The 26,512-nt window shown below is 63.7% G+C and overlaps 1 protein-coding gene across 2 annotated transcripts; it reads left to right on the top strand.

The window, feature by feature from the left end:
• Positions 1-528: 528 nt before the first annotated feature.
• Positions 529-26,185, top strand: SLC41A3 (solute carrier family 41 member 3). Of its 2 annotated transcripts, XM_081276264.1 has the most exons (11): positions 529-715; positions 5,266-5,564; positions 13,975-14,082; positions 16,678-16,749; positions 18,220-18,364; positions 21,034-21,180; positions 21,875-22,019; positions 22,759-22,838; positions 23,020-23,154; positions 24,467-24,615; positions 25,844-26,185. In XM_081276264.1, the coding sequence occupies exons 2-11, from the start codon at positions 5,292-5,294 to the stop codon at positions 26,051-26,053; spliced, it is 1,464 nt and encodes a 487-aa protein (XP_081132390.1). In that variant the 5' UTR covers positions 529-715; positions 5,266-5,291; the 3' UTR covers positions 26,054-26,185. The 2 variants fall into 2 exon arrangements, with proteins under 2 accessions (XP_081132390.1, XP_081132391.1); XM_081276265.1 differs by lacking the exons at positions 529-715; positions 5,266-5,564 and adding an exon at positions 9,168-10,412.
• The last annotated feature ends 327 nt before the right edge of the window (positions 26,186-26,512 follow it).

The raw sequence follows: 26,512 nt of genomic DNA, 5'->3' as shown, positions 1-26,512 counted from the left end.
ACGCCTCCTATCCCCGCCCCCTTCCCGTGCTTCCCGCCCCGGAGGCCCCAGACCTCTGCTTTCCATTCCTCAGCCACGTGGCCCCGCCCCTTCCCTGCTTCCCGCCCTCGAGGCACCGCGCCCTTTTCGCGCTTCCGGGCCCTGAGGCGCCATGCCGTCCTTCGCTTCCCGCCCCCCTCCCAGCCTCTGTCCTGAGGCCCGGCGTCTTTCCTGTGCTTCCCGTCCCTGAGGCCCCTCCTCCCCTGATGCCCCGGAGCTCCACCCCTTCTCGTGCTTCCCGCCCCTAGGCCCTGAGGCCCGGCGTCTTTCCCGCTCCTGAGGCCCCGCCTCCTTCTCGTGTTTTCCCGCCCTGAGGCCCCGGGCCTTTCCAGGCTTCCTTCCCCTAGTCGCGTGGCCCCGCCCCCGAGGCCCGGCGCCCTTCCCTGTTCCGACCCCAGCTGCGTGGCTCCGCCCGAGGCCCCGCCCCTTCCTGTGCTCCCAGCTCCCGAGGCCCCGCCCTCTACCGGTGCTCCCCTCCCGTCGCGTGGCCCCGCCCCTTCCCGTGCGCCCCGCCCCCGGACCCCAGCCTCCAGGCCACCCTGGCCGCGGCGCTCCGTCAGGGAAGAGCTGGGCCCTAAAGCCCGCGCTTCGCGCCTCCCGCCAGTCCCAGGTCCCTCCCTGGCGCCCGGAGCGCCGTCGGCGGCTTCTTTTCCTCAGCCGCCCGAAGGAGGACCTGGTAAGCGCGGCGCTGAGCCCGACTGGGTTCCAGGGTGGGGACGGGGAAGCGGGCAGCCCCAGGGAGCTGCGGCCGGGGCGTGCGCGGAGGGCAAGTGAACCTGGGCGGGGGGACCACGACTGGAGGGCCCGGGCCGGAGGAGAGCAGAAGACGGGGAGGGTCCGAGGGGGTCCTGGGGGCCAGGGACGCCTGGGCTGGACCCGGGAAAGAGGAGCGCGAAGCCCGAACTGGGGAGCGGCGGGGCTGCCCCTCGGGGGTCCTGGGGCGCTCCCCGCGCCGCGGCGTCGGGACTGGGAGGCTCCACCTGCAAAACCTGGGCGCTCAGTGACCTGGAGTGTGTGCGGCTGTCCTGCTCCGACACCCCCGCAGCCCCCCGCAGTCCCCTAGGACCCCGGGGACGTTCGCTGGAGGTCCCAGCTCATCCCCGGGGCTGGCTGAGCAAACTGCCCCACGTGGACTCCGCAAGAGCTCCGCGAACCCAGCTGTCCCCACCACCCGAACCCATCTGTCCCCACCACCCTCGTCAGGGTTCCCCAGGTGCCTCCGGCCAGGAGAGGCTGCCTTCGAAAACCCAGCACTTGAGATCCTTTAAAAACCTGATTCTCAGATGACTTCCCTGAGGTCCCCAGCCTGCTCTTGGGAATCCCCCTCCCCGTCCCCCCCCCCCCCGTCCCTCCCCCCCCCCCCCCCCCCCCGTCCCTAACAGGCCTCCTGACCTTTCTGAACCAAGAGTAGGGACAGGCCAGGTCCCCTGCGATGAAAGTACAGGCGTCCTCCCTTGTGTCCCAGGAAGCCCTCCACCCTTAGGTGCCTGAAACATAAAGTACCAAGCCCCGTATATACTGTGCTTTTTCTTACTTGCCCATGATAAAGTTTAGTTTATGAACTAGACACAGTAAGAGGTTAATAACTACTCATAAAATAGCACAATTATAACAGAATAGGTATTTAAAATTGCCAGTGTCGCTGCACTTGTGGTTTGGGGCCATTAGTCAGTAAGATAATGGTTACTTGAACACAAGCTCTGCTACACCCTGACAGATGCTGAGATGGCTACTAAGTGAGTAACGGACAGGTAGCATATACACTGTGGACACGCTGCACAAAGAAAAGGTTCACATTCTAGAAGCGGGCAGAACTGGGAGAGAGTTCACGGTTGCCATTCAGAATGGAACGGGTTGCCAAGCTCAGGAAATGTTTGTTTTGAAAATTTCCATTTAAAAATTTCAGACTGTAGTTGGTCACAGGTAAAGGAAACCTCAAAAAGTGAAACTAGGGTTGAAGGGGGACTGTTGTCCTCTGTTTTGGGTTGCAGAACCTGGGCCTGCCTGGTGTAGTCCAGGATGTCCCTGCCCCCTGGACCTGGGTGGATGCTAGTCTGTGAGGTGCTAGGACCCATCATCCCCAAGAGGGATGTGTGGAAGGTCCATGTTTGAGACACTTCTGGATACCAATTGCCTTCTGGATACCTGGGTCTGACATCCTTGCGGGTTAGGGGAACTGGGCTCAGACACCTGACCATAAAGCGCCCTCTTCCCATCCTTTAGAGCCCAGTGTGTTAAATTATTATTATCCTCTTGTTGCTCACAGTAACTGAGTAGGCATGTCACCCCTAATCTGCACTCCTGACCTCTGTGCTAATGCTCAGTGACACCCACCATCTGCAGTGATATGAGGTCCCTGCTGTTTGGCCACAGTGTCCCCCCTCAGTACAGGTCCCACGTGACTTCCCTTGCTCCCCAGTGTTCACCCTGGCTCAGATCTTTCTATGGGCACAGGTAGTACCCTGAGACCTGCATGGTCACTGCCACCTTTGGCAGAGATAGACTCACCACCCCCGTAGTAAGTGTGCCTTCCCTTCTGGCGACCTCAGCTTTGGAGCCCCCTGGTGGTGAGGCGAGGTTTTAATTGCTGCCTGCTGGGGGCGGGGGACGCTCCTGGGCCCGTCCTTCCCTAGTTTCTCCATTGTTTTCTGGGTCCCTTGTTGGTTTACAGGAATTCCTCCTCTTCCCTATTTTCACTGTTATCCTTTGTCTATTTTATTGTGATTTTTCATTTCTGGGGATTGGGCCCAGACCTCCCCCTGGCTCAGCAAAGCCCGGCCTCCTGACTTGTTGTGTTGATTTTAAATATTTTCTCCTATATTTGTCTCATTTGGTTTTGTTCCTTATTTATGTACTCAGCAGCCCTGGGAGGGACCCCGCACTCAGGCTGCCAGGCAGGCGCCCCACCCCGAGCTCAGCCCCAGTCCCCTGGAGTTTCAATTTTGTGTTGGGGTGTCCGTCCCCTGGGGTATTCAAACTTTGATGCTGTTGAGTTGATATCTCTCTCTCTCTCTCTCTCTCTCTCTCTCTCTCTCTCTCTCTCTCTCTCTCTGTCTCTCTGCTTCTGCTGTGTGTTGAATGTGTCGCCTACACCTTGGGGTTGGACTCCTGGTTTAGAATCAAAAACTGTCCACCTCCCTGGCTGCTTAGACCTGCCTTGCAGTTCCCTGCCCTGCCAGCAGAGGGAGCCTGGAGAAGACACCCCCCCCCCCCCATTTCTATCCCCAAGACTGCTCTGAGACCCTGCATGGGGAGGCCTTCTCCCTACAGAGCTTTTCGTGACAAAATTCAGCACCATACTGGTCACTGACAGCATTTTAAGACATCTGAGCACCTGCCTTCCTCAGAACGGCTACACACCATTTATTTACACAGCTAATAAACCTTTCGTGTCCTGCAGATGCCCCATTTAAGCCCCCTGTTTGTTTTTGCTGTAAAGGCTGCTTTCATTTTCCCCAGACATGTAAACATTGCTTGCTTACCCGTAGACCAAAGTGTCTTAAAATCTGAGTAGGACCGCAAATTAATACGTGATTCCTGTTGCTTTCTCAGTGTGCACACGGTAATCACAGTGTTCCACTGACCTGGTTCCCTTAGGCTAAAAATGGCCAGAAAAACCCCAATTTGATGGGTAGGAATGTGTGTCCATTTGGCCTCTGTGTCCAGAAGTATTTTTTAGTTGCATCTGCTGAGCACATACCGACATTTTTCTTTATTATCTAAACACTACAATATAATAAACTATGTAGCATTGGCAAATTTTTTGTGGGGGGTACCTGGTACTTGAACTCGGTGCTTGACCACGGAGCCCCGTCCCCAGCCCTATTTTGCATTTTATTTAGAGACAGGGTCTCCCTGAGTTGCTTAGTGCCTTGCCATGGCTGAGGCTGGCCTCCAACTTGGGATCCTCCTGCCTCAGCCTCCCAAACCACTGGGATGACAGGCGGGCGCACATGGCCAGTTCAGGATTTTGATAGCCACAGGGGGTCGTGGAACCAGTGCCTACAGGTTCCAAGGACCACCCTATCCACTATGGCTAATGGATCCTTGGTATTGTTTTCCATGATTTTCTTAATTTCGCTGCTATCTTGTTTCTTTTTAACATCTCAGGAATCTCACCACATTTAAGAGCAAAGAGAGGAAGGCGGTCATGGTCTCAGAGCAGCGGAGGTTGCAGGATCTGGTTGTTCGCCAGTTGGTTTTGGGTTGGGGACTGGGACGTGGCCCTGGGTCCAAGGGCTTCCGGCCAAGGCTACGTGGTCACAGTTGGTGTCTGGGCCCACAGCCTTGGGTTTGTTCTGAGAGACCTGGTCCCTTTGATCACCTTGGAGCCTGGAATCGTTCCCAGGGGCGGGGAGCGCGTTGCTGGTGGCGTCTGCCTCCTAGTCCTGACCTAGTTTCTTAGTATTTTTGGAAATTCCTTTGCCTCTCACCCGAATCTCAGTAACTGAACTCAGCACAAGCTCTGGGGTCATCCAAAGGTGGCCTTCTTAGGGGGCCACGGCACGTTGCCAGGCCCTTAGCCTCCCCTGAGGACTGCTGCTGGATCTATGTGGCCCTGTGTGACAGGCCCCGTCCTCTGGTTCCCACTCACTCGCCCTGTGTCCCGGACACTTTTCACCAGGATAGAACCCAGGGGTGCCCGTGTGGTGGCAGGTCACCCAGAAAACACACCAAGGCCCAGTGTCATCCAAACTGAAGGGTCCTGATCCCGACCGCTTCCTTGGGACCAGGTGTCCCACGGGAACATCGCTGCCCACGTGATGTGGAGTCTGGTGTACGGTGGACTTTGGTCACTGTCCCTACAGCCTGGCTCATGGCAGTTAACCCCTGAGCCCCGTCCCCAGCCCTTTTTACATTTTATTTAGAGACAGGGTCTCGCTGAGTTGCTTAGGGCCACACTCAGTTGCTGAGGCTGGCCTCCAACTTTTGATCCTCCTGCCTCAGCCTCCTGAGCTGCTGGGATGACAGGCATGTGCCAGGGCTCCAGGCCCCAGCCTGATTTTCTTGGTTGCTTTTAAGGTGGGCATTTTTGGGGGACCGCCCCTTCACATCTGCCGACTTCACAGGTGTGTGGTGCTCTTCCACGAGTGTCTGATCTCACGCGCATCTGAAGTCCGCTGCTGTCGGCAGGAGTGCGGGGCCACGTGGGGGCTGTAGGTGTGGCACAGGGCCTCTGCCAGGGCACCGGGTGGGACCTGCCCACATGTCTCCTTGTGTCTCCAGGTTGGAGCTGCGAGCCGGCTGCACAGATGGAAGCCTCGGAGCCCCGGCCGCGGAGGCTGGGAGGCTGTGGCAGGCTGGAGGAGCTGAAGGTGTCGCCCGCCCTCAGCACAAAGAGCCTCCCCGCCGCCTCCGGAGATGGGCACCTCGGGGTCCCTGACGGCCAGCACGTGCCCTCCAGGCCCCAGGAGGCCGCGCCCACCAGGGAGACGGCTCTGACCATCTGCTTGCAGGTGACCCTGCCCTTTGTCCTCGCGGGCCTGGGGCTGTCCTGGGCTGGCGTGCTGCTGAACTACTTCCAGGTAAGAAAGAGGGCGCAGGCGGGGTCTTGGCCTAGGGACAGGCCGCCTCCACCCTGGGCCAGATTCCTTTAGGTCCAGTGAGAGGGACTCGGGGTGACCCGAGTGGCGCTTCAGAGGACAGTCGGGGAGTGGCACAGGTCTGTCGTCCCAGTGATGCAGGAGGCCGAGGCCAGAGCACAGCGAGCGACATGGTGGTGCCGCGTCTCCCGGGATTGAGCCCAGGGACACTTATCCACTGCGCCCCGTCCCCAGCCCTCTGCCTGTCTTATTCAGAGACAGGGTCTCCCTGAGTTGCTTGGGGCCTCACTAAGCTGCTGAGGCTGACCTCCAACTTGTGATCCTCCTGCCTCGGCCTCCCAAGTCACAGGGGTGACAGGTGTGCATCCCTGGCACCATCGTAGCAGCGATTTCTTGGCACCAGACCCGTGATCTGGGGCAGCCAGGGAAGTGGCATCAGGAGCAGGAGGGAGGGACGGGAGACGGTGGTGACTGGCTAGCCGCCCAGGCCCAGCAGGCCCAGTGCCTGGCCCTGATAAGGGGGGTGTGACCAGGGACCTTATCCCCGGGAGCAGAGCTGGGAGGGGACCAGCCGTTCGTGTCCCTCGTTTCTCCAGGCAGCACAGGACCGCCTCAGGCCTTCTGCACAGTGGACACTGACGTCCTCACACCAACGCTCGCAGGGAACAGGGGACACTTCCCCACCCCACCCAGCAGGCCCTGGCCAGGGTGGAGAGGGCCACAGCCAGCCTGAGGGGTCCCTGCCAGCCTGAGTGCGGGGGGGGCGTCTCCCCGGAGTGCAGGACTCCCTGAGTGATTGGCCTGTGGCACTGGTGACAACCGGAGGTCCACATGTCCCCTGTGACCTAGGTAGGGGCTCGGAGCACCCCCTAATTGAGGCAGACGCGTAGGCGGCCTGCAGCTCTGTGGGCCGCTCTCCTCCTGGGCCACCGTGGGACGTTCCAGCTTGGCTCGGTCGGTCCTGCCTGGGCTCCGGAGGCTGGAGTGACCGGCGAGGCTGGGTGGCTGTGGTGGGGGGCGTGGAGCCCTTGGTTTCTGTTGCCTGAGGGTAAGGCGCAAGAGGCGGGCAACTGTGCCCTGGCCTGGGAGCTTAGAAAGCAGTGCCCACTGGCCAGTGTCCCCGCTAGGATGGCCACCTGGAGTTTGGTCCCTTATGCACCCCTTGGGTGGGTGGTGTTCCTTATCAGGGACTCTCGGGGACCCTCCAATAAGAGACAGGAACTAACAACTTTGTAAGTCCCGTCACTCTCACGCAGCACAGCTACAAAATAGTAAGTCCAGGTGGGCGCAGGGGCACCCGCCTGTCATCCCAGTGGCTCTGGAGGCTAAGGCAGGAGGATCGCAAGGTGGAGGCCAGCCTCAGCCACTTAGTGAGGCTCTAAGCAGCTCAGGGAGACCCTGTCTCTAAATAAAATAGAAAAAGTGCTGGGACGTGGCTCAGGGGTCAGCGTCCCTGGGGTCAGCCCCTGGTGCCAACAGCAACAGCAGCAGGTTGTCCTTTGGGCAGGGGGGACAGCGCAGCATGCCAGGGGACCTTGGCTTTACCAGGAACCCGTTGGTCAGCAAAGAGCATTTAGTCAGAGCTGACGGGTGTTCTGGGTCACGGTTGGGTCACCTTTTCATGATGACAATTGTTCTGTCACCTCCTTCTACCCCATTGGGCAGGGTGGGAGGGCCGCCTGGGGGAGGGTGCACCAGGGGTGACGGGGACAGCAGTTACATGTCCCCCACGCGGCCTGGCGGGGGAACATTCTGTGCCATTCAGGGAGGCCAGACCCGGGAGCGGAGTGGGCACAGGGTGCGGAGGCCGACGGGGGAGCAGGCGGGGGACCTGGTTCCTGGGGGGTGGGAGCAGCCCATTCGAGTGACTCCGAGGGCTGCTGGGAACTGAGGGCTGGAACTTGTGTAAGAGGCAGGGAGCATGTTGTCCACAGGAACAGGACGAGGAGGACTGGAAGCCCTGTGTGTCCCCCAATGTTGGGACAGCAGAGCATCACGGTCACCCTCAGTCGGGAACAGTGGCCCACGCCTGTCATCCCAGCAGCTGGGGAGGCTGAGGCAGGAGGATCGTGAGTTGGAGGCCAGCCTCGGCAGCTCAGTGAGACCCTATCTCTAAATACAAAAAGGGCTGGGGTGTGGCTAGTGGATGAGCACCCAGGGTTCAACCCCAGAACAGAAAAGGAGTGGCCACCTGCCTCAGGACCTGCCCGGGTCAAGGTGACCCTGAGAGAGGGACCGGGTGTCCAGCAGTTCTTGCTGTGGAGTCCATGTGTGTTCCAGTTGTGAGGCTCTCCAAGGACACCCCCCCCCCCGCGCTAAAATGCACCCCCACAGGACCCGGGCCGGGGTAATCGGTCCTGGTGCCCAGCCCAGCCCTCAGGACTCTCTTCTGTCCCCTCTGGGGGTCTGTCCCTCCCCTTTCAGTGCTGGACATTGAACCTGGGGCTTAGGGTAAGCTCAGCAGGGTTCCTGCCACCGAGCCACACCCAGCCCTCCTCAGGGGCAGGACTGGGGGTGGGCTGGAGGCCCCGACGGGGACAGGGCTTCTCTAGGGTCACCCAGGAAATGCCCACTGCTGCCCCTGCATAGCCCGGCGTCCACCCCTGCCGAGTCTCCCTGAGCCCTGCAAACTAAAATCCCCTTCTCGAGCCTCTGGACCGGGACCTAGTGGGCCACGCTGAACCCTGATGTTCTCAAGGGTCTCAGGACGGTAGGGTTTTCCCCCTCACAAGTTCACGGTTTTTCATTTATTTCTGGTGACAGTTGATGTGATGGTTATAAAAGCAGGTGACCGCACTGGGCTTGGCAGTGTAGGCCTCTAATCCCGGAGGCTGGGAGGCTGGGGCCGGAGGATCACAGTCCAAGGCAGCCTCCGCAAGTTAGTGAGGCCTTACCTCTAAATAAAAGGTAAGTAGGGCTGGGGCCAGGGCTCAGTGGACGAAGGCCCCAAAATAAGAAAGCAAGCGATCTTGTCACGTTGCAGGGACGATGACCAGAGTCACTCACAGTCCTACCCCTGCAGCCAGAGACCGCCACCTGACCACGTGGTTCTTGCCCTTCTGGACTTTTCTGTGCATGTGAGAGCGGTGGACGGGCCATGTCCCCAGGCCCAGGGGCAGGTCTGAGGGATGCAGAAGGCGGCCCTGAGCATTGTGGGATAGGAGCTCCCAGGTTCTGCTGAGAGGCCATGGGACGGGGACAGGGACGGGCCTGGGGACTTGGGGGCCAGCAGGAGGCGCAGAGTGGGTCCCCAGGAAGTTCCTTTGGGGGCTCATGGCAGGTGGGTGCGTCTCCCCAGATGGTGGAGTGCTCTGTCACCCTTTCCCAGGGAAGGAGGCGACAGCTGCGACGGGGAACAGCCACCTCCTGGGTGCCCTGTTCTCGTGGAGAGCATGCTCTGGTGTGGAGGAGACGGCGCGGCCACGGGTCACGGCAGAGGTGCCGTGTGGCTTGCAGCTAGCCCGGGTGAGGGACGAGGTGTCCAGCTAGGGGTGGTCACCGTCGGGTTGGGGCAGGTCCCCTCTGCAACAGGAAGCTGGTGAGAAGCCGTGGGGCCCAGCTGTCCCCAGCACCCGCCGTGTGCTAGTGACCTGTGGGAGGCCGCCCTGGTCAGCACGGGTCTCTGCTGTGGCCCCAGAGCCCGTCCTTCCGCCCTGCGCAGCTCCTGCAGGGCGACGAGCAGGTGCCCGTCTGGCTCCCAGGGTGGTGGGCGCAGGACTAGGGGGCACGCAGGGGAGTGGCCGGCTGCCCGCGAGCCTGGGACCCCAGGTCAGGAGGCTGTGTCCGGCCCCCTGCCCAGGGCTGCTGCAGGCTGAGGCCTCTGAGTGAGACCTGACCAGCCTTCGCTGCTGGTGCCCAAGGAGCATGTTGGGGACACGTCTACCCACAGGAGGCAGGGCTTCCCCGGGTGGCCCTTCTGTCCTGCTGGTCAGGTGCTCAGGGCAGGGCCTGACCCCACTAGTGGGAGGAAGCGAGGTCACCTTGACACGTCACCCAGGCTTTCCAGGAAGAGCCGGGATGCTGTGGCCATGGGCCCCTGGACACTGCCATCGAGTGACCCCAGGGCATGGCGTCCTTCCTGGAGACCCTCAGAGTCCTTGGCCCTGACCTGCAGGGACCCTGGGCCGCCTGGGAGGTGGGCTGTGGACCGAGGTCTCCGCAGGCCCTTCCCTGCCAAGGGTGGGGCCACCAGGGCATGTGGCACGTGGTGGAGGGAGGTGGCGGCCCTCACCGGGGCGGTCACCAAGGCCAGCCCTACGTGGGCTCTGTCCACTCCGCCAGCGTGGGCTGAGCCCCTGGACACTATCAAGGTCGTCACCAAGGGACGGGGAGCCTCCCTGGCAGGCTGGCCGAGGGAGGTCCCAGCTGACCCTAAGCCACTCTCTGAGGGTGACCTGACCGGCAGGGAGTGGACAGCCGGTGCCGGCGGTCCCCAGAACGAGGCTCGCTGTCACAGTGGCCTTTGTTCCTTGCTCCTGGGCTCTGTCCTTGGCCCAGGACCTGCCGGGAGCCTTCTGAGGCTCGGGCCGCTGACCCTCCCGGAGGCCTCTGTGCCTGGACTTCTGGGGACGAGCGTCCTGCTGTGGAGCAAGAGGAGGCGACGGAGGTGCCCGGGCATGTGGCCAGCGCCTGGCCATGGTGGTCACCCAGCTGAACCTGGAGTTGCGCTTTCAGGGCCAGAAGCTGCGAGGCTTCAGCTGTGAGCTCACGCGGTCCCCCCACGGGGTGTCCCTCGAGACCCCCCTCTCCACAACGTGCCAGGTCACCGTGCCCATCCTGCTGTCGGGCCTGGGCATGATGGCCGCGGGCCTGGTGATGAACGCCGTCCAGGTGGGTGCGGGGCCGCAGGGAGGGCGTGTGCTCCGACCTGGGCGTCGGGGGGTCCCCTGTGCCCCAGCATCTGTGCGCCAAAGCGTCACTCGGATGTCCCATCCCAGGCTTGGCCGGCGCAGCCCGTCTCCTGGAGCTCGGCTCCCGTCCTGACCAAGGTGTGGACACGGGCAGGGCCTGCCTCCGACCTTCCTGCCTCGGTTTCCCCATCTGTAAAGTGGGCCGATGGCAGCACCCACCTTGCTGAGAGCCAGGAGCCTGTGTCCTTGTCCTGTAGAGCCGGGTCACTGGCACAGCCACCCCTCCAGCAGAGATGAGGGGACTCACTGGGGGCCCAGGAGGGCCAGGCTGGCGGGGTCTGAGGTCTGGGGTCTGCACCTGAACCTTGAGATCTGTGTCCTGAGTGTGATTTGGGTGACGTCATTTGGAGCAGTGAGGGGTGTCTGCTGCCTGCTGTGACGTCCTCGTGGCGCAACTGCTGCGCTAGGGAACCTAGAGAGGGGCCGGCGCAGGCCTGTCGTCCAGCTGCTCAGGAGGGTGGATGTGGGGTGCTGCCCACAGCTTCGTGGAGGCTGCTCCCTGGTCCTTTAGGGTCCCACATTCAGAAGTGAGGTGGCCTGGGGACTTGCCTGCCTCTCGCCAGCCCAGAGACGGGGACACGGGGCAGCCACCACCAAGGAGATGCCGTCACACTTAGGAATGGGATGCTGCCTGAGTGTCGGGGTGGATGGCCCATAAAGTCCCATGTGACAGGAAACACCAGTGTCGGGGCCAGAGCCCTGGGCCCCCCCCAGCGCCACGCACGTGCAGATTAAGAAAATAAGCAGCACCATCAGGAGTGCGCTCCCACACGCCTGCACACGCACACATGCACGCGCACGCACAGTGTGGGTGTACAGGAAAGCGCTGGCCGGAGATCTCATGGACCCTCCATCTTGTCCGATTCCTAGCTTTTCTTTTTTTGGTGCCAGGGATGGAGCCCAGGGGCCCTTAAGCCCTGCGCCCGTCCCCAGCCCTTGTTACGTTTTATTTAGAGACAGGGCCTAAGTGGCTGAGGCTGGCCTCCAGTTTGCAGTCCTCCTGCCTCAGCCTCCCGAGCTGCTGGGATGACAGGTGCGCGTCCTGTGCCCAGCTGCCTCTGACTTCTGACGCCATGATCCACGAGCAGTGTCCCCCCGTGTATTTGGGGACCACGTGAGGACCTGTAGGTTGGGCAGCTGCTCGGGTGTGGATTTGGCAGTGATGGTTGTAAGTGGCTGGGTGACAGTCACATCAGTGTGACTAAACTCTGTCCTAGGAGCAGTATCGAAGATACCCTGGAGGGTGAGGCTGGGGACAGCGAGGAAGATCAGGGTAGTCGGGGCCAAGGCTCAGCCACCCCCACCCCATATGGCAGAAGCAGCATTGTGACCCGTCCCCAGGTGACAGGGACAGAGGCCTAGGTGTTGCTGAGGGGTGGTCACAAAAGTCTGACTGTCAGGTTTGGGACGAGGAGGGGTCGAGACAGGAAAGATGGCCACAGGTGGGCCTCAGCAGGGGTGTGGAGGGCAGAGCCTGCAGGACACCCAGCGAACACTCCACGGGGTGCACAGGGGTGACGCTGGGTCTGGTCACCTCCCCTGTGCAGTCCCGTGGTGCCTGTCACTGGACTTGTCCCTGCTGCCCGTGACAGGAAACCTACCACAGGGTCAGTGCAAACGTGGCCTCGCGTGTGGGCAGGCCCTAGGCTGTGGCAGTCTTGCGGGAGGGGACAGGGTGAGCCAGCCGGCCGCCCCAGGACACATGTGAGGGACTCTGTGTCCTGTGTCATGGGAGCCTGGGGCTGATGCTGCGGGGAATACAGGGAGGCAGGGACCGTGCTGATAAGGGCTTCGGCCTTTGCCCGGTGACATTGCTTTCCTCTGTGACCTGGGCCTGGATGCTGGAGTGCCTGCTGTGGGGGGGTCAGGGTGAAGCCGAGCAGAGAAGCAGTAAACGGAGGTCTGAGGGGTGCACGCCTGTCGTTCCGCCTCTTGGGAGGCTGAGGCAGGAGGATCACATGTCGGAGGCCAGCCTCAGAACTCAGTGAGGCCCTGTCTCACTTGGCTCCTGGGTCCAGTCCTGGCGAGAGCAGGAAGGAGCCCCCCGCAGTGTTGCGACTCCATTTCCCCCTGTTGTGTTGGTGACACCTGGTGCATGCACATGACCTGATTGGGCCACTCCCAGACCCCCCTTCTCCCCGTCTCTGGTCTCCCTTCTATTTCCGTGAGGCCCCCTCCCCCTTATAACTTCCCCAGTTCCCACCTGTGAGGGGGAACCTGACCAGGGGACATCTCCCGGGACCCCCACTGTCCTGTCATCACCATCCCCAGGAGGACCGCCAGGGCGGCTTGGAGATGGCGCCTGTGCCCCCTAGAGGTGAGGTGGGTGGGTGCGTCTCCACCAGGGACGGGAAGGAGAGCCGGGCCACCAGAGTCCTCACAGGTGCAGGGCTTGTCCTTGGGCCTAGAATCACAAAACCAGGGGGACTTCTGTGTCGGGGTCACAGGCAGCTGCAAAGGCCAGGCTGGCAGAGGAGGCTGTGAGCCCCGGAGGGTGTCGGGAATCGGTTTCAGGGAGCAACCCGATTGCACGTTAAGGAGGGAAGAGTCGTTTTCTTCTCTGCAAAATCTTTTTCTTCCAATTTTCTCAAAATGTGTATCCCTTTCTTCCTTTCTTAGTTTGTGCATCTGTGTGTGTGTGTGTGTGTGAGAAAGAGACACACACACGCCCCAGGGATTGAACCCAGGCAGGCTTGACCACTGACCACACCCCAGACCTTTTTATATTTTAAGACAGATTCTCACGAAGTTGCGGAGGCCGGCCTCCAACTTGCGATCCTCCTGCCTCAGCCTCCCCAGTCACTGGGATGACAGGCGTGGGCCACTGCGCCCGGCTTGTGTGAATTTGTCAGTGTTTGCTGAGGTGGCATCTCCGTCACGCAGATGCTTTGAAACATTCAAGGTCTGCAGACCTGTGATCCCAGATCCCTGGGAGGCTGAGACGGAGGATCACAAGTTGGAGGCCGGCCTCAGCAAAGGGCTGGGCGTGTGGCTCAGCGGTCGAGCACCCCTGGGTTCAACCCCCCAAAAGTCGAAGGCCCAGCTCGGAGCTGGACAGTGACAGACGCAGACTTGCTGCCCAGGAGCAGAGGGCACCAGGGCCTCTCACCCGTGGGAGGGGGGTCCCGCCCCACAGCAGCTGGCTGCGCAGACGTGACCGGGACCCTGTCACTTTGAAATGGACAACTCTGCGTAGTTTCTGCACTGATTTCCTACCAGGCGAGCCGGGTCCTGGGCCTGTCCCCTGCCCTGTCCCCTGCCCTGCCCGCTACAGGCCGGAGAGGGGGGCCCAGGCCCATTGGTGCTGTCACTGAGACAGCAGTGTCCCCAGCCCCACTGACCTGGTGCTTAGTTCAAAGCCAACGAAGGCGTCGCTTGCCTGGTGGCTTCTGTAGGGACCAGGAAGTTCCCGCCACAGGCTGTCGGGGGACGTCAGGGGAGACACTGGGTGGGCGCGTGACCCCCCGTCCGCCCTCTTGCAGCACTGGCCCGTGTTCCTGGAGGTGAAGGACCTGTTGACGTTGGTGCCACCCCTCGTGGGGCTGAAGGGGAACCTGGAAATGACGCTGGCCTCGCGGCTCTCCACCGCCGTAAGTTCACGGGTGACCAGGAGCCTGGCTCGGGGACAGCGCTCCCACCACCGGTTTCCCCAGGTGGCTTGAGAGGAGTGGGGTGAGGTTCCATCGTCCCACACGCTGCCAGGGGCCTCTCGGGGACACAGAGGGAACCCCAAAGCAGGAGAGGAGGAGACCCCATTTGGGAGCCCGCTCTGCAGCAGGACGGGTGGAGCAGGGTCCTGGCCTGGCCGCAGGGCTCTGACTCTGGCCTCCGGGCCTGCGAGGACTTCAGGCCACCGAGCAGCAGACTGACCCCCGGGGCAGATCAGGTCACCCCCGGAGAACACTGGGCAGCGTCTCCCATGGCCAGGGACATGGTGGAGGCCGCCACCTGCGAACATGGATGCATGTGATTGTCCTGGTCCGGGCTTAGGAGAAAGACCCAGGGGCACTTAGCCACCGAGTTGATTTTGAGACAGGGCCTCGCTGAGTGGCTGAGGCTGGCCTTCCGCTCACAGTCCTCCTGCCTCAGCCTCCTGAGCTGCTGGGATGGTGGCGCGCACCCCTCCCCGCCTGCCTATGTGATTCCCAGCCAAGCCCCGGGGTCTGAGGCTGGCTCTGTTTAGGACCTCCTGATGGCAGGTCACCTTAAGTAGCAGGACCAGTGTAAAATCCAGGTGGGGACAGATGGCACCTCAGTTAAGCCACATGTGACTTCTGATCCGTTTGCTAGGGCTGCCAGAATCACAACCGGCTGCCTCCAACCACGGGACAGACCGTCCCCTGGGTCTGGAGGCAGCAAGTGTGAGACCCTGGGCCCCTCTCCTGGCTTCTGGCCGTTGGGGACGCCCCTTGGCCCACAAGGCCGTCACCTGATCTCTGCCTGGTCACGTGGTGAGCCGTCTGGACTCGCCCTGATCAAGGGCGTCTGCAGAGACCCTGTTCCCACATAAGGCCACCGCCCAGGAGCTGGGTCACGGCTGCAGCACCGTGTTAGGGACCCAGTGGCAGCCCTCAGTGTTTTCTGGAATAAATTCAAGAGGGGAAAGTGTGTGTGAGACTCAATCAGGTGCGGCTGGCTCAGGGCGCCTCCTGAAAACATAGGTCAACAAATAAAGGTCAGCTGCCCACCTGTGGCCGCGAGGGGACGGTGTCCTCCGTGGGCACCCCATGGCTTCTGTGCCAGGCCCAGAAGAGCAGAGGAGCCGAGGGGCACGTAGACGGGAGTGCAGGGCCACACGGTCACCCTGGCCCCCACAGAGACTCCGGAACCCTACTGTGGAGTCACCCGTCAGATGGGTGCCAGTGACTGTGAGCGTGGCCACTGCGGGTGACACTGGGGATGTGAGGTCTGAGCACTGAGGTGGCAGGCACTGTTTCCTGGCCCTACACGTTGGTGGCTGGTGGGACTCTGCGTGCGGCCACCCTACTGGGGGTTCTGAGAAAGGTGTCCCCAGGCGACATGCCGAGCCCAGCGCAGAGTGGAGCGCAGGAGTCCCTATGTGACCATAGGAAGGTGACAACCCCTTCACTCCCCTGCCTCTCCCAGTCCCCTCCCCGCCCCTCCCTTCACCCCCCTGCGTCTCATCCAGTGAAGTGCCATCCCCCCCTGGGTCAGCATCCACGTATCAGAGGACACTTGGCCTTTGGTTTGGGGGCTGGCTTGTTTTGCTTAGCATGACCATCCCCGGCTCTGTCCATGTACCCACAAACGCCATCATGTCACTCTTCTTTGAGGCTGAGTAATATTCCACTGTGTACAAGCACCAAGTTTCCTTGTCGTTCATCTCTGAAGGGCCCCTGAGTTGAGCTGCCGTAGGAGTGACGTGCCGTGTCACCACAGAACACAGGTTTGAAGTCCCATGGGAGTGTACATCTCTGGTGTCCCTCTCAGTCCCTCGTAGGTCTCCTGGGTGAATTTGTGCATCTCTTTTCTCAGATCCCTGCAGTTTGTGGCCATTAGTCCTTCAGACGAGCCCCTTCCTGTTTCTGCCTTCTGCTGTCCCCGTCCCACCCCCGTCCTCCCCAGCTGCAGCCCGGGCTTCGCCCTCCCCTGCTTCTTCCTGCTGGTTCCATGGGGACCCCGAGTGCAACCCTTTGCTCTGCACTGAGGACGGGCGCGGTGGCCTGTCACCCCAGCGGCTCTGGAGGCTGAGGCAGGAGGATTAAAGTTGGAGGCCAGCCTCAGCCACTTAGCGAGACTCTGTCTGTAAATACATCAGAAAATATAGGGCTGGGGCTTGGGGTCAGGTGGCCCTGGGTCGAGTGGCCCTGGGGTCAATCCCTGGTACCAAAAATCAAGGAGCAAAGGATCCTGGGACGTGTTCCTCGGATGGTCAGGGGAGCTGCCCGTGTGGGGCCCCTGACCAGAGGGCAGCAGGTCCCGGCCGGAGGTCTCACCCGAGCTCTGGCTGTGAGCTCGAGGACAGGAGGTGGCCACGCAGTCATCAGGGACACGAGTGCCCACCCCACGTCACGTGGTTCTCAAGGAGCCGTCCCTGCTGTGTCCCTCCGTCCCGCAGGGGAGGCTGGGTCAGAGTCCTTGGACTGGTCTCCGTGCGGTGGCGCTCGCTGGGGCCCCTGTGGAGACGCGGCCGCCCACCCTGCGCCCTGCTCTGTCCCTCCCAGGCCAACACTGGGCAGATCGACAGCCCCCGGGAGAGACACCGCGTCGTCAGCAGCAACCTCGCCCTGGTCCAGGTGAGTGTCCCCTCACCCCTGGACACACGGCCTCTGTCCTCTTGGAACCTGCAGCGGGATCGTTCCAGTTGGGAAGGGGGACGGCCACGGTGCCCTTGTCCCCACGCTCTGGGCTGAGCTCTGAGAGCCGGTGGCCACGTCCATCTGTTGGTGGGGCAGCTGGAGGCTCTGCACACGAGGGCGGGGGACACTGCTCCTGGGACCCGGAGGCCTCCCTGCCTCCTGGCCTCCCGGCCTCCTCCCTTCCATGCTGGCTTCTCCGAGCGTCACCCACACTTGGTGGCCTCTCGCCTCCCCGTCCACAGCTTCTGGTGGTAGTCGGGGTCCCCGGGGTCCCCCTCGTTGGCACAGGATTGGCCTGTTACATGGGAGGCCCCCTGTGGCCCTGCTCTGTTCTCTCAGCCTCCGAGAGGCCCCGGGGTCAGGGCCTCTGCCGCCAGACCCTGAAGTCCAGCCCGTGTCAGCACAGAGAATGTGGCACTGTCACTTGTCGCCCAGAGCCCCCTGTGTCGCCCTGTGGGACTCCAGCCCTGCCCAGCGTGAGGGCAGGAAGCTCACTGGGCCAGGGGTCCTGGGGGACCTCGGGGTCCTGGGGGAGGCTGTGAGGTCCCCATGGTGTGGGTGGTGGCAGCTACGGTTTGGACTTAGGGTGTCCTCCAGGGCCACCGGGAGGTGGTTGGACGTATACAGTGGCCCGAGGTCAGGCCATGCCCTAGAAGGGGCCGCAGGACCCCGGCCGCCTCCTTGCTCTCCTGCCTCCTGGGCATGAGGTGCGCAGCCTGCTCCGCCCCCCGGGCTCGGCCATGAGGAGACAGTGGGGCCAGTCATCATGGGCGTGCTGAGGACGCCGGGCTGAAGAGCTGTCTCATTTTGGTTTCCTCTTTTTTTGAACCCAGGGATGCTTCACCCCTGAGCCGCGTCAGGGTCTCACTGACTTGCTGAGGCTGGCCTCCAACTTGCAATCCTCCTGCCTTAGCCTCCCACCCTCCGGGTTTAAATGTCAAGGAGTTTGTTTTTGTTTTCAGAAACATCTGTACCTGACCTCCCTGGCCATCTTTACGTGTCCATGTTCCCTCTTGATTGGACACGGCACCTGTATCGTCCCCAGTGTTCACACGTCCATGATTCAAGTTTATTGCGCTAGATTTTAAGATTTCAAGCCGGGTTTGGTGGCGCTCGCCTATAACCCCAGAGTCTTGGGAGGCTGAGGCAGGAGGATTGTGAGTTGGAGGCCAGCCTCCGCCACTTAGCAAGGCCCTGACCACCCCAGCCCTGGTGGTCCTTGGTGGAGGCCTGAGCAGCTGAGGCGGCCTGAGGTTCTGCCGCGGTGGGTGCAGAGGGACGGGACAGTCTCCAGGGTCCAGGGCTGAGGGTGTTGTCCTTCCAGGGTGGACAGTGGCGAGGGACCCCTCACCCCTCATGGTGCCTCCTGTGGCCTGGTGGGAGGTGATCTGACTTCTGTCCCCACAGTTGCAGGCCACCGTTGTGGGGCTCCTGGCTGCCGTGGCCGCCCTGCTGCTGGGCGCTGTGACGAGGGAGGAGGTGGCCGTGGCCCGGGTGGCCCTGCTGTGCGCCAGCAGCGTCATCACTGCCTTCCTGGCGGCCTTCGCCCTCGGTGAGCCATGGACGGGCGGGTGGTGCTGACCGTGGTGTGGGCGGGCGGGCAGAGCCGGGGGTCCTCGTGGCCCACCTGTCACCCCCCCCATGTCTGTCCTTCCCGATCTCTGTCCCCCCATCTCTGTCCCTACCCCATCTCTGTAACCTCCCCAATCTCTGTCCCCCTGATCTCTGTCCTTCCCAATCTCTGTCCCCCTGATCTCTGTCCTTCCCGATCTCTGTCCCCTCCCATCTCTGTCCCCTCTACTTGGGTGACGCGCGACCTCAGCTCTCAAACTCCAGCTGGTCACTGCCCACACGAGGTCAGACGGGTGGCCAGGGAGGCCCATCACGTCTGCTCGGCCCTGTGCCGAGACAGGCCTTGTCAGGAGCCCATCTGAGTGTCCCCGTCCCCACCCCGGCGTCCCCTCCCTGGGCAGCGGCTCCTCACCGACGGCTTCCCCGGCCCTCAGCCGCCTGCGGGGACGGGGACACTGTTCCCAGTCGAGGGCTGCAGGCTGTGGCCCTGGTGCCCCCGAGGCCCTGCTCCGACACCCTGGCCTCCACTGGGACTGGGGACGCTCGCTGGAGGCCCCAGCACTGCCCTGCCCACTGTCCCCTCCCGTGGTGGCTGTCCTGTCACGGCCAGTGCCCTCCAGGGCCCTTGGGGAGTCCGAGGCCCAGGGTCTCACTGTCCTCCGACTCGGTGCTCGGGCCTTGGGGACGGTCCTGCTGCTGCTGTCCCGAGGCCCAGCAGAGGGGAAGACGGGGACACTGGGCCTGAGCTGTCCCGGGGACGGGGGACCACAGTCGACATCGATGTGTCACTGGCTTGGGGAGCCAGCGCTGGGGACACACAGAGGACAAAGTGTGACAGAGTGGCCTATGGCTGGGGTGGGGGCCTCGCCACGCCTGGAGCCACCTGTGCCCCCCACACTGGGCCTCAGACTCGGTCCCTGGCCTGCAGGGCCCTGCTGACCCAGGGAGTGTCCACGGGTGGTGCGGAGCCAGCGGGGACGCAGCCTGGAGCTGGCCAGGCTCATCCCCTGCCCCAGCCCCACTGTGGGCCAGCTCCCTGGGCGGTGCCCTCGCCTGGCCGGGCCTGGGGCGCAGGGTGGCCTCAGGCAGGACACAGCTCGCCTGCAGGAGCCGGGGTCTGGTCCCCAGAACCGGAAAGACTCACGTCCATGCTGGATCCCCGGGCAGCCCTGCGTCCCCTCCTGTGGGGACCTGGCCCAGGTGCTCAGCGCCTCCCAGCCGGGGTGCAAGACACCTGTCAGGACGGGGCGGGACGCGAGGCCCAGCCCCTGAGGGAGGCGGCATGTGGCTTTGAGTCCTCGGGAGGCAGCACCCCGTGCAGGGCCCAGGGAGGCCGCTGTGCCTGCCCAGCTCCCTCGTGCACATGGGGACACGGAGGCCCCGACGTGGGCAGTTGGTCTTGTGCAGGGTGTTCAGGGTGTCCTGCCCTGAGTGGCCGCCCCAGGGGGCTTTGCTGTGGAGGTCCTTCTTGTCATTTTGGTCACAAGGCTTAAGCCCAGGGGGCTTGATCCCCGAGCCCCTGACCCCCGAGGCTCTGACCCCAGCCCCGCCCGGCCCTTTCCATATTCTATTTAGAGACAGGGTCTCCCTGAGTGCTGAGGGCCTCACTGTGGCCGAGGCTGGCCTCCATCTTGGGATCCTCCTGCCTCAGCCTCCCGAGTAGCTGGGATGACAGGCGGGGGCCACCGCGCCTGGCTGTGGTAGGGATTCGTAAAGAGCTGTCCAGAGCTGGTGGTGTCCCTCTACTTGACCCCCCAGGGACTCTCCCTGGCCCACCAGCTCAGCCGTGCACTGGATTCACCCTGAATTGGGTGGCATGTCACAGGAACACCAGGCCAGGCACGGTGGCGCACCCCGTGACCTCGTGTCCCCACAGGCAGGAGGGTCCCAGGTTCAAGGCCACCGGCCTCTAAATAAAAAGGTGAGGCTCCCCCGGGTTCCGTCCCCGGTACGAGAAAAACACGGGGCTGTGGCCTGGTCACAGGATGTGGCTCAGACCAGCTGGCGGTGACAGTCTCTGGTGGCACTGAGGGTGCGAGTGACCCTCTCTCCTGTGCTGGGACTGAACCAGCCTGCGTCACTCCTGGTCACAGGGTGGTCCCAGTGTCAGGTTCTTGGCCAAGCAAGCGCCTGCCAGGCTCTGTCACAGGTGGGGAGAGGGGACAGGAGACCACGTGTGACAGTCCCAGTGCAGATGCCTCTCAGGTCCCCACGGACACCGAGAGGCCACAGGTTGCGTCCTGGTGCCCAGGGACGGCCTGCCGGGCTCCTGAGACGGGCCTCCACCCCACAGGCCTCTGCCGCCTGGCCCGGCCCTGCCCTGAGGACGCTGTGCCCTCCTGCCCATCCGCTGCCTCTTCCCCCAGCTTCTGTCCCTGGTCAGCCTGTCCCCCCCGAGAAACCTGCAGGCCACGTCCCCAGCCAGGCCCTGCCCTCCCTTTGGGATGTCCCTTCCACGCACGGGGCTGTGAGGTCACCTCTAGGTCTGGGGGCCACCTGCGCTGATGAGGGACAGTGGGAAAGCTTTGGGCAGCTCCTGGCCCCCCCAGGCCACACTGGGCTCTCCTCCCACCTTCTCGGGTCTCTGGGTGGCGGGGAGGTCCCCAGCAGGTCCCCTCTGACCTCCCTGGACCTGCCCCCTCTCTCTAGGGGTGCTCATGGCCTGCATAGTGATCGGCGCCCGGAGGCTGGGCGTCAACCCGGACAACATCGCCACGCCCATCGCGGCCAGCCTGGGGGACCTCATCACGCTGTCCATCCTGGCCGTGGTCAGCAGCTTCTTCTATAATCACACAGGTGGGAAGACATGCGAGGCAGGGGCCACGCCTGTCATCCCTGCAGCTGGGGAGGCTGAGGCAGGAGGGTCACAGGTGGAGGCCAGCCTCAGAAACAGCGAGGCCCCCATCTCTAAGTGAAATATAAAGGGCTGGGGACGTGGCCAGGGGTCCAGTGCCCCTGGGTTTAATCCCTGGCACCAAAAAAATGGAGGAGGAGGAGAGGACAGGCCCAGATAGGTCACCACCAAGGCTGGGTGAGCACTCGGGCCCCAGGTGTGGCATTCATTCAGAGGGGATCCTGTCCCCTTAGGAAGGAGCCGGGGACTGCGGTCATTCAGCAGGTCCAAGGACCCCCGGGGCTGTGCGGCCCCTGGCTAACCCGGCGGAGCAGGTGGCATCTCCTGATCTCGTCACCTCCTGTCCTTGGGGCCACCCCAGGCTGCTTGGGAATGGAGCAGGGTCGTCCCTTAAGTGCTACCACCTGGTCAGCATGGGACATGGCACTGGAGGTGACCACCTGGGTGGGGGCCCAAGGTGAGGTGGTGACCATGTAGGTGGGGGACCCAGGGTGCGGTGTCTGGGAAGTCACCCACCTGGTGGGACAGGGGTGAGAGGTCCCCTCAGCTCGCAGTGTCCCTGGTCCCCAGCCCACCCAGCCAGGCCAGGCCTGTGGGCCAGTGGGTCCCCAGCAGCCGGTGCCCTTCGTCCTGCAGACAGCTGGCTGCTGGCCCCGCTGGTCTGCCTGGGCTTCGTGGCCCTGACCCCGCTGTGGGTCGTCCTGGCCAAGCGGAACCCGCCCATCGCCAGGGTGCTGAAGCTCGGGTGGCTGCCCATCATCCTGGCCATGGTCATCAGCAGGTGAGGACGGGCGGCGAGGCCAAGAGCTCTGGGGCCCCCGGGTGAGGTGTCTCGGGGTCGGGGCCAGCAGGTCCCTGGGCAGCTCCCGTCCTGGGTGACACCTCCTTCTCCCCAGTCTCGGCCACCGTGAGCCTGGCCCCTGCCCAGGCTCAGGGAGCTGCCCTGCCCACCCCCTGCCCCAGCTGGGGCCGTGGACAGAGGCCAGTCCCCTCACGGAGCCAGGCTGACGCTCCAGAGCCTCGCGACAGCTGGGACTGTGACAGCGCCCCTGTGGGACCCCGGCTGGCCCGTCCCCTCTCCTGGCAGGGGACCGTGGCGCCGCCCCGTCCCTGCTGATATGTTCGGGTCTCGGGCTGTGGTGCAGGCGCCCCTGCTTCTAGAAGGTTCCGACGCCCCTTTACTGGCCACTCTGCCCTCCCAAGCTCCAGGTCTGGCTGCAGCCTGTCGGGATCCCGAGGGCACCAGGGTCCTGGTGGCTGTGTCCTCCCTGAGAGCTGCTCCACGTGGCCAGGAGCCACCCATCACCCTGCCACTGTCCCTCTGGGGAAGGGTGTCTGCATGTTGTCCTCTGCCTGGCCCCGGGACAGCCCAGGGTCCGGACAGTGAGGGAGCACAGGACGGGGGACACCAGGGGCCATGGCAGGCTGGGACGGGGATGGCCCCGAGAGCTGTCCGGAGGAGCCCTTGGGCTGCCTGAGTGTCCACCACAGTCACCGGGCGCCTTCTGCTCTCCGCCCAGCTTCGGGGGCCTCATCCTGAGCAGGACGCTCTCGGAGCAGCAGTACCGCGGCATGGCCGTGCTCACCCCCGTCATATGCGGTACGTGCCGGACTCGTCCCCGGGGTCCCCAGCCCCCCCCCCCCGTCCCCTGGCCAGGCCTTTCTCAGATGACCTGAGAGCCAAGGGGAGGAAGCCCTGCCCGGTCCCTGTCCCCAGGGTGCCACAGGCCTGCAGTCGTGGCCGCTCAGCGCAGGACCCAGCGGCTCCCCGTGTCCCGCAGGTGTTGGTGGCAACCTGGTGGCCATCCAGAGCAGCCGGATCTCCACCTACCTGCACGTCCGCAGCACGCCTGGGGTGCTACCCCTGCCCATGAAGGGCTTCTGGCCCCGGCCCTGGGCCACCTTCTGCAGCCCAGGTGGGTCCAGCCCCGCAGGCCCCTGGGGACACTTTGTCTTAAAAAAGCAAGCGACATTAGTGTCTGCAGCGGTGGACGCCTGAGGCGGAGGTGACTTCTTGCCCTCTGGGAGTCCAGAGGAACAGACAGGACAGACAGACGAGCCCTGGGTCATGGACTGTGGGACGATCCAGAAGGCCAGGCCCAGGGCATGGTGAGGGCCAGGAGGAGCAGGTGCTGGGACAGGGATCTGCGAAGCAGAGGCCCAGAGGCAGGAAGGAGCTCCGGTGGTCTGAGGCACTGGAGGCCCGTAGGAGGCTCAGGGAGGAGGAAGCGGAGGCCAGGGAGGAGGAAGCGGAGGCCAGGGAGAAGTGGGGGGACCTTGAGGGCCTCAGGGTCAAGCTCCAGGCTGGTCCTGTCCTGGGAGTCGGGGTGGGGGGAACTCTGCTCTTTCTGTTGCATTTTTTGGGGGACACTGGGGATGGAGCCCAGGGACCCACCCCCTTTTTTTTTAGTTGTCGAGGGACACAGTGTCTCTATTTTTATGTGGCACTGAGGGTCCAGCCCACTGCCTCCCACATGCCAGTTGGGTGCCCTCCCACAGAGCCCGGTCCCCAGCCCCTTTTCTATTTTATTTAGAGGCAGGGCCTCACCAGGTGGCTGAGGCTGGCCTCCAACCTGTGATCCTCCTGCCTCAGCCTCCTGAGTGGCTGGGATGCCCTGGCACCACCCCGCCCAGTCACGTTAGCTGTTTTTATCACACGCTCCCTGTCGGCCTCCTTGGAGGTTCCCGTGTCAAGCAGCGAGACTGAGTCACAGTGAATCACCTTCACTGCGGACTAGGGGAGCCTGAGGAAAGTGGGGGGCCCCACACAGTGCCCAGCAGGCCACAGGAGCTTTTGTGTGAAGGGGCTCCCAGGGCCCCCTGGAAGGACAGTGGCCTTGTCAGATTAGAGGTTCCATGCACGAAGTGGGGTGTCCCTGATGTCCCCAAGGTCTTTCCCACCTCACTGCCCGCACCTGTTCTCTTGCCTGTGCCCGGAATCTTCTCCCCAAAATGTAGCTCTCAGCTGAGATCTCGGGGTCACGTCCCTGAGGGGCCCTCTGACCCCGGGACTCGTCCCTCCTCTCGCACCCACGATGCCCCGCTGTGTCACCAGGCTGACTGTGGTGGTCGCAGTTTGAAATGCCCCTTGGTGCTCTGCTGCTGTGACTTGGCTCCCTTCCTAGACACCAGCCCCGTGGGGTCAGGCGGGCACCGTGGGGTCAGCTGGGAATGCTGTGGCCCTGGCTGCCGCGCGGTCACAGGGGCCCCGGTCCTGTGTCCCTGCAGAGATCAACTCCACGTCGGCCCGCGTGCTGCTCCTGCTGGTGGTGCCTGGCCACCTGCTGTTCTTCTACGTCATCCGCCTGGTGGAGGGGCCGGCGGTGACCAGCAGCAGGACCTTCGTGCTGCTGTACCTGCTGGCTGGCCTGGTCCAGGTGAGGACACTGACCAGCGCACGAGCTCTCTGGGTCAGGCCGCCGGCTTTGTCCCCTGCCCTCGGGAGCCGCTGTGCAGCCTGGGCGGTGGGAGCTCCTGGACGTGCGGGCGAGGTCCCCACCTTCCAAGAGTCCTGTCAAGTCACTGGCCTCATTCAAGCCCAGTGGCAGGGTCCGGCCACTCGGCCACTGCCCACTGCACATGATGGCACAGGACACACCCACCTTCAGAGAGCGGGCAGCGCCAAGGAGGCAGTGTCCATGGCTCAGAGGACAGGGCAGGCCTGGCCCGCCCGGGGTGCTGCAAAAGACATGTGCGGCCTCTGGTCAGGGCTGGTGGCCTGGAGGACGGTGGCGTGTGGATTTGCCCTGGAAGGTTCTGGAAAGGCTAAGTGGCCAGCGCTGCAGGGCAGAGTGTTCACGTAGACCCTAGTGGGGGTCCCAGTGGGGTCTCAGGAACCGAGCTGAGGCAGCAGGTGGGTGGCAGCAGGTCTGTGTGGCACTGCTGGAGGCCAGAGCACGAAAGGGCCCCCAGGAAGGACAGAGGAGGGTGGCCTTCTCTAGCCAGAGCACCAGCCGGGCTTTGGAGCGGCCTGTCCTGTGTTGCCGGAAAGTTATAAAAAGGGGCATTTGAGCTGGGCACCCACTGCCGTCCCAGCGGCCCGGGAGGCTGAGGCAGGAGGATCTCGGAGTTGGAGGCCAGCCTCAGCAAAGGGCGAGCCCTGTCTCCAGATAGAACACCGGCGGGGCGGGGCCATGGGCGGGACAGGGACCTGGGGCGGGGCGGGGCCATGGGCGGGACAGGGACCTGGGGTGGGGCCATGGGCGGGACAGGGGGCGGGGCGGGGCCATGGGCGGGACAGGGACGCGGGGCGGGGCCATGGGCGGGACAGGGACGCGGGGCGGGGCCATGGGCGGGGATGGGACAGCGGGCGAGGCCCTGGGTTCAGTCCCTGGTGCCACGAAGAAGCCTGGAATTCAGGTGGCCCTGGGGTCCCATCAGCGGCGCCAAGGAGCGGTTCCAGGGGGACTGGCCACACGGGAGGGGGAGGCGGCAAGGGGACCCAGTGTCACCCACTGTCACCCACCGCTCGGCGTCCCAGGGACCCGGCGCCCTCGTGGTGACCAGCACCAGGCTCGGCCCCGGAGGCTGGAGGCGCCCCTGACGCCCGCCTGGTGCCCCTGCCGGCCCTGACCCTCTGCCTGTGTCCCGTGTCCCCTGCTCCAGGTGGTGGTCCTCCTGTACCTGGCGGAGGTGGCGGTGCGGCTGACGTGGCACCGGGGCCTGGACCCCGACAACCACTGCATCCCCTACCTCACGGGGCTGGGGGACCTGCTGGGCACCGGGCTCCTGGCGCTCTGCTTCCTCGCCGACTGGTCACTCGCGGGCGGGGCGGCGCCGGGCGGCGGCTCCGCGTGGACCCCCGGCCCCCCCTGACGGCGCCCGGGCGGCGGGACGGTGGCTGTCCCCTGCAGGATCCTCCGCGGTCACTCGCCCGCCCCGCAGCGGCCTCCACCGCGGAGCCGCGCGCACCGCCCCTTTGGACGCCAGAGACGGACTGAGGCCCGGAGCCTCATGTGCGCGTGCGCGGAGCCGCCGGCCCCCGAGTGTCGGAGTGCGCATGCGCGGGGCGGGGCCGGGCTCGCACTTGCGCAGGAGGCCGGCGTCGGGCCCCAGGCCTTCAGCGGTCGCCGCTTCCTCGTTTTGTTCTTTTTAATTTTTTTTAGTTGTAGATGGACACAGGGTCTTTATTTTTATGCGTGTCCGAGGCGAGCGCCCCGGACCCCGAGCCCCTCGACCCCGGCCCGTCCCCTCCTGTCTGTCCCGGCCGGGACTTGTGTCCCCCGCAGCGGTCGGAGAAGTGGAATAAACCCCGCCGCCTCCTGGCCTTTCGCG

Source organism: Spermophilus citellus (genome assembly GCF_964194105.1).
Source record: "Spermophilus citellus genome assembly, chromosome: 19".
NCBI classification, from domain to species: Eukaryota; Metazoa; Chordata; class Mammalia; order Rodentia; family Sciuridae; genus Spermophilus; species Spermophilus citellus.
Note: the sequence above shows the minus strand (reverse complement) of the source record. Positions and strands in the feature narration are given on the sequence as shown.

Bases quoted from the DNA above. Each gene is read 5' to 3' on its own strand.
- SLC41A3 (XM_081276264.1), top strand. From the start codon at position 5,292: ATGGAAGCCTCGGAGCCCCGGCCGCGGAGGCTGGGAGGCTGTGGCAGG. The intron at 18,365-21,033 runs GTGAGCCATGGA...CCCTCTCTCTAG, and splicing joins CCTGGCGGCCTTCGCCCTCG to GGGTGCTCATGGCCTGCATA. The intron at 23,155-24,466 runs GTGGGTCCAGCC...GTGTCCCTGCAG, and splicing joins GGCCACCTTCTGCAGCCCAG to AGATCAACTCCACGTCGGCC.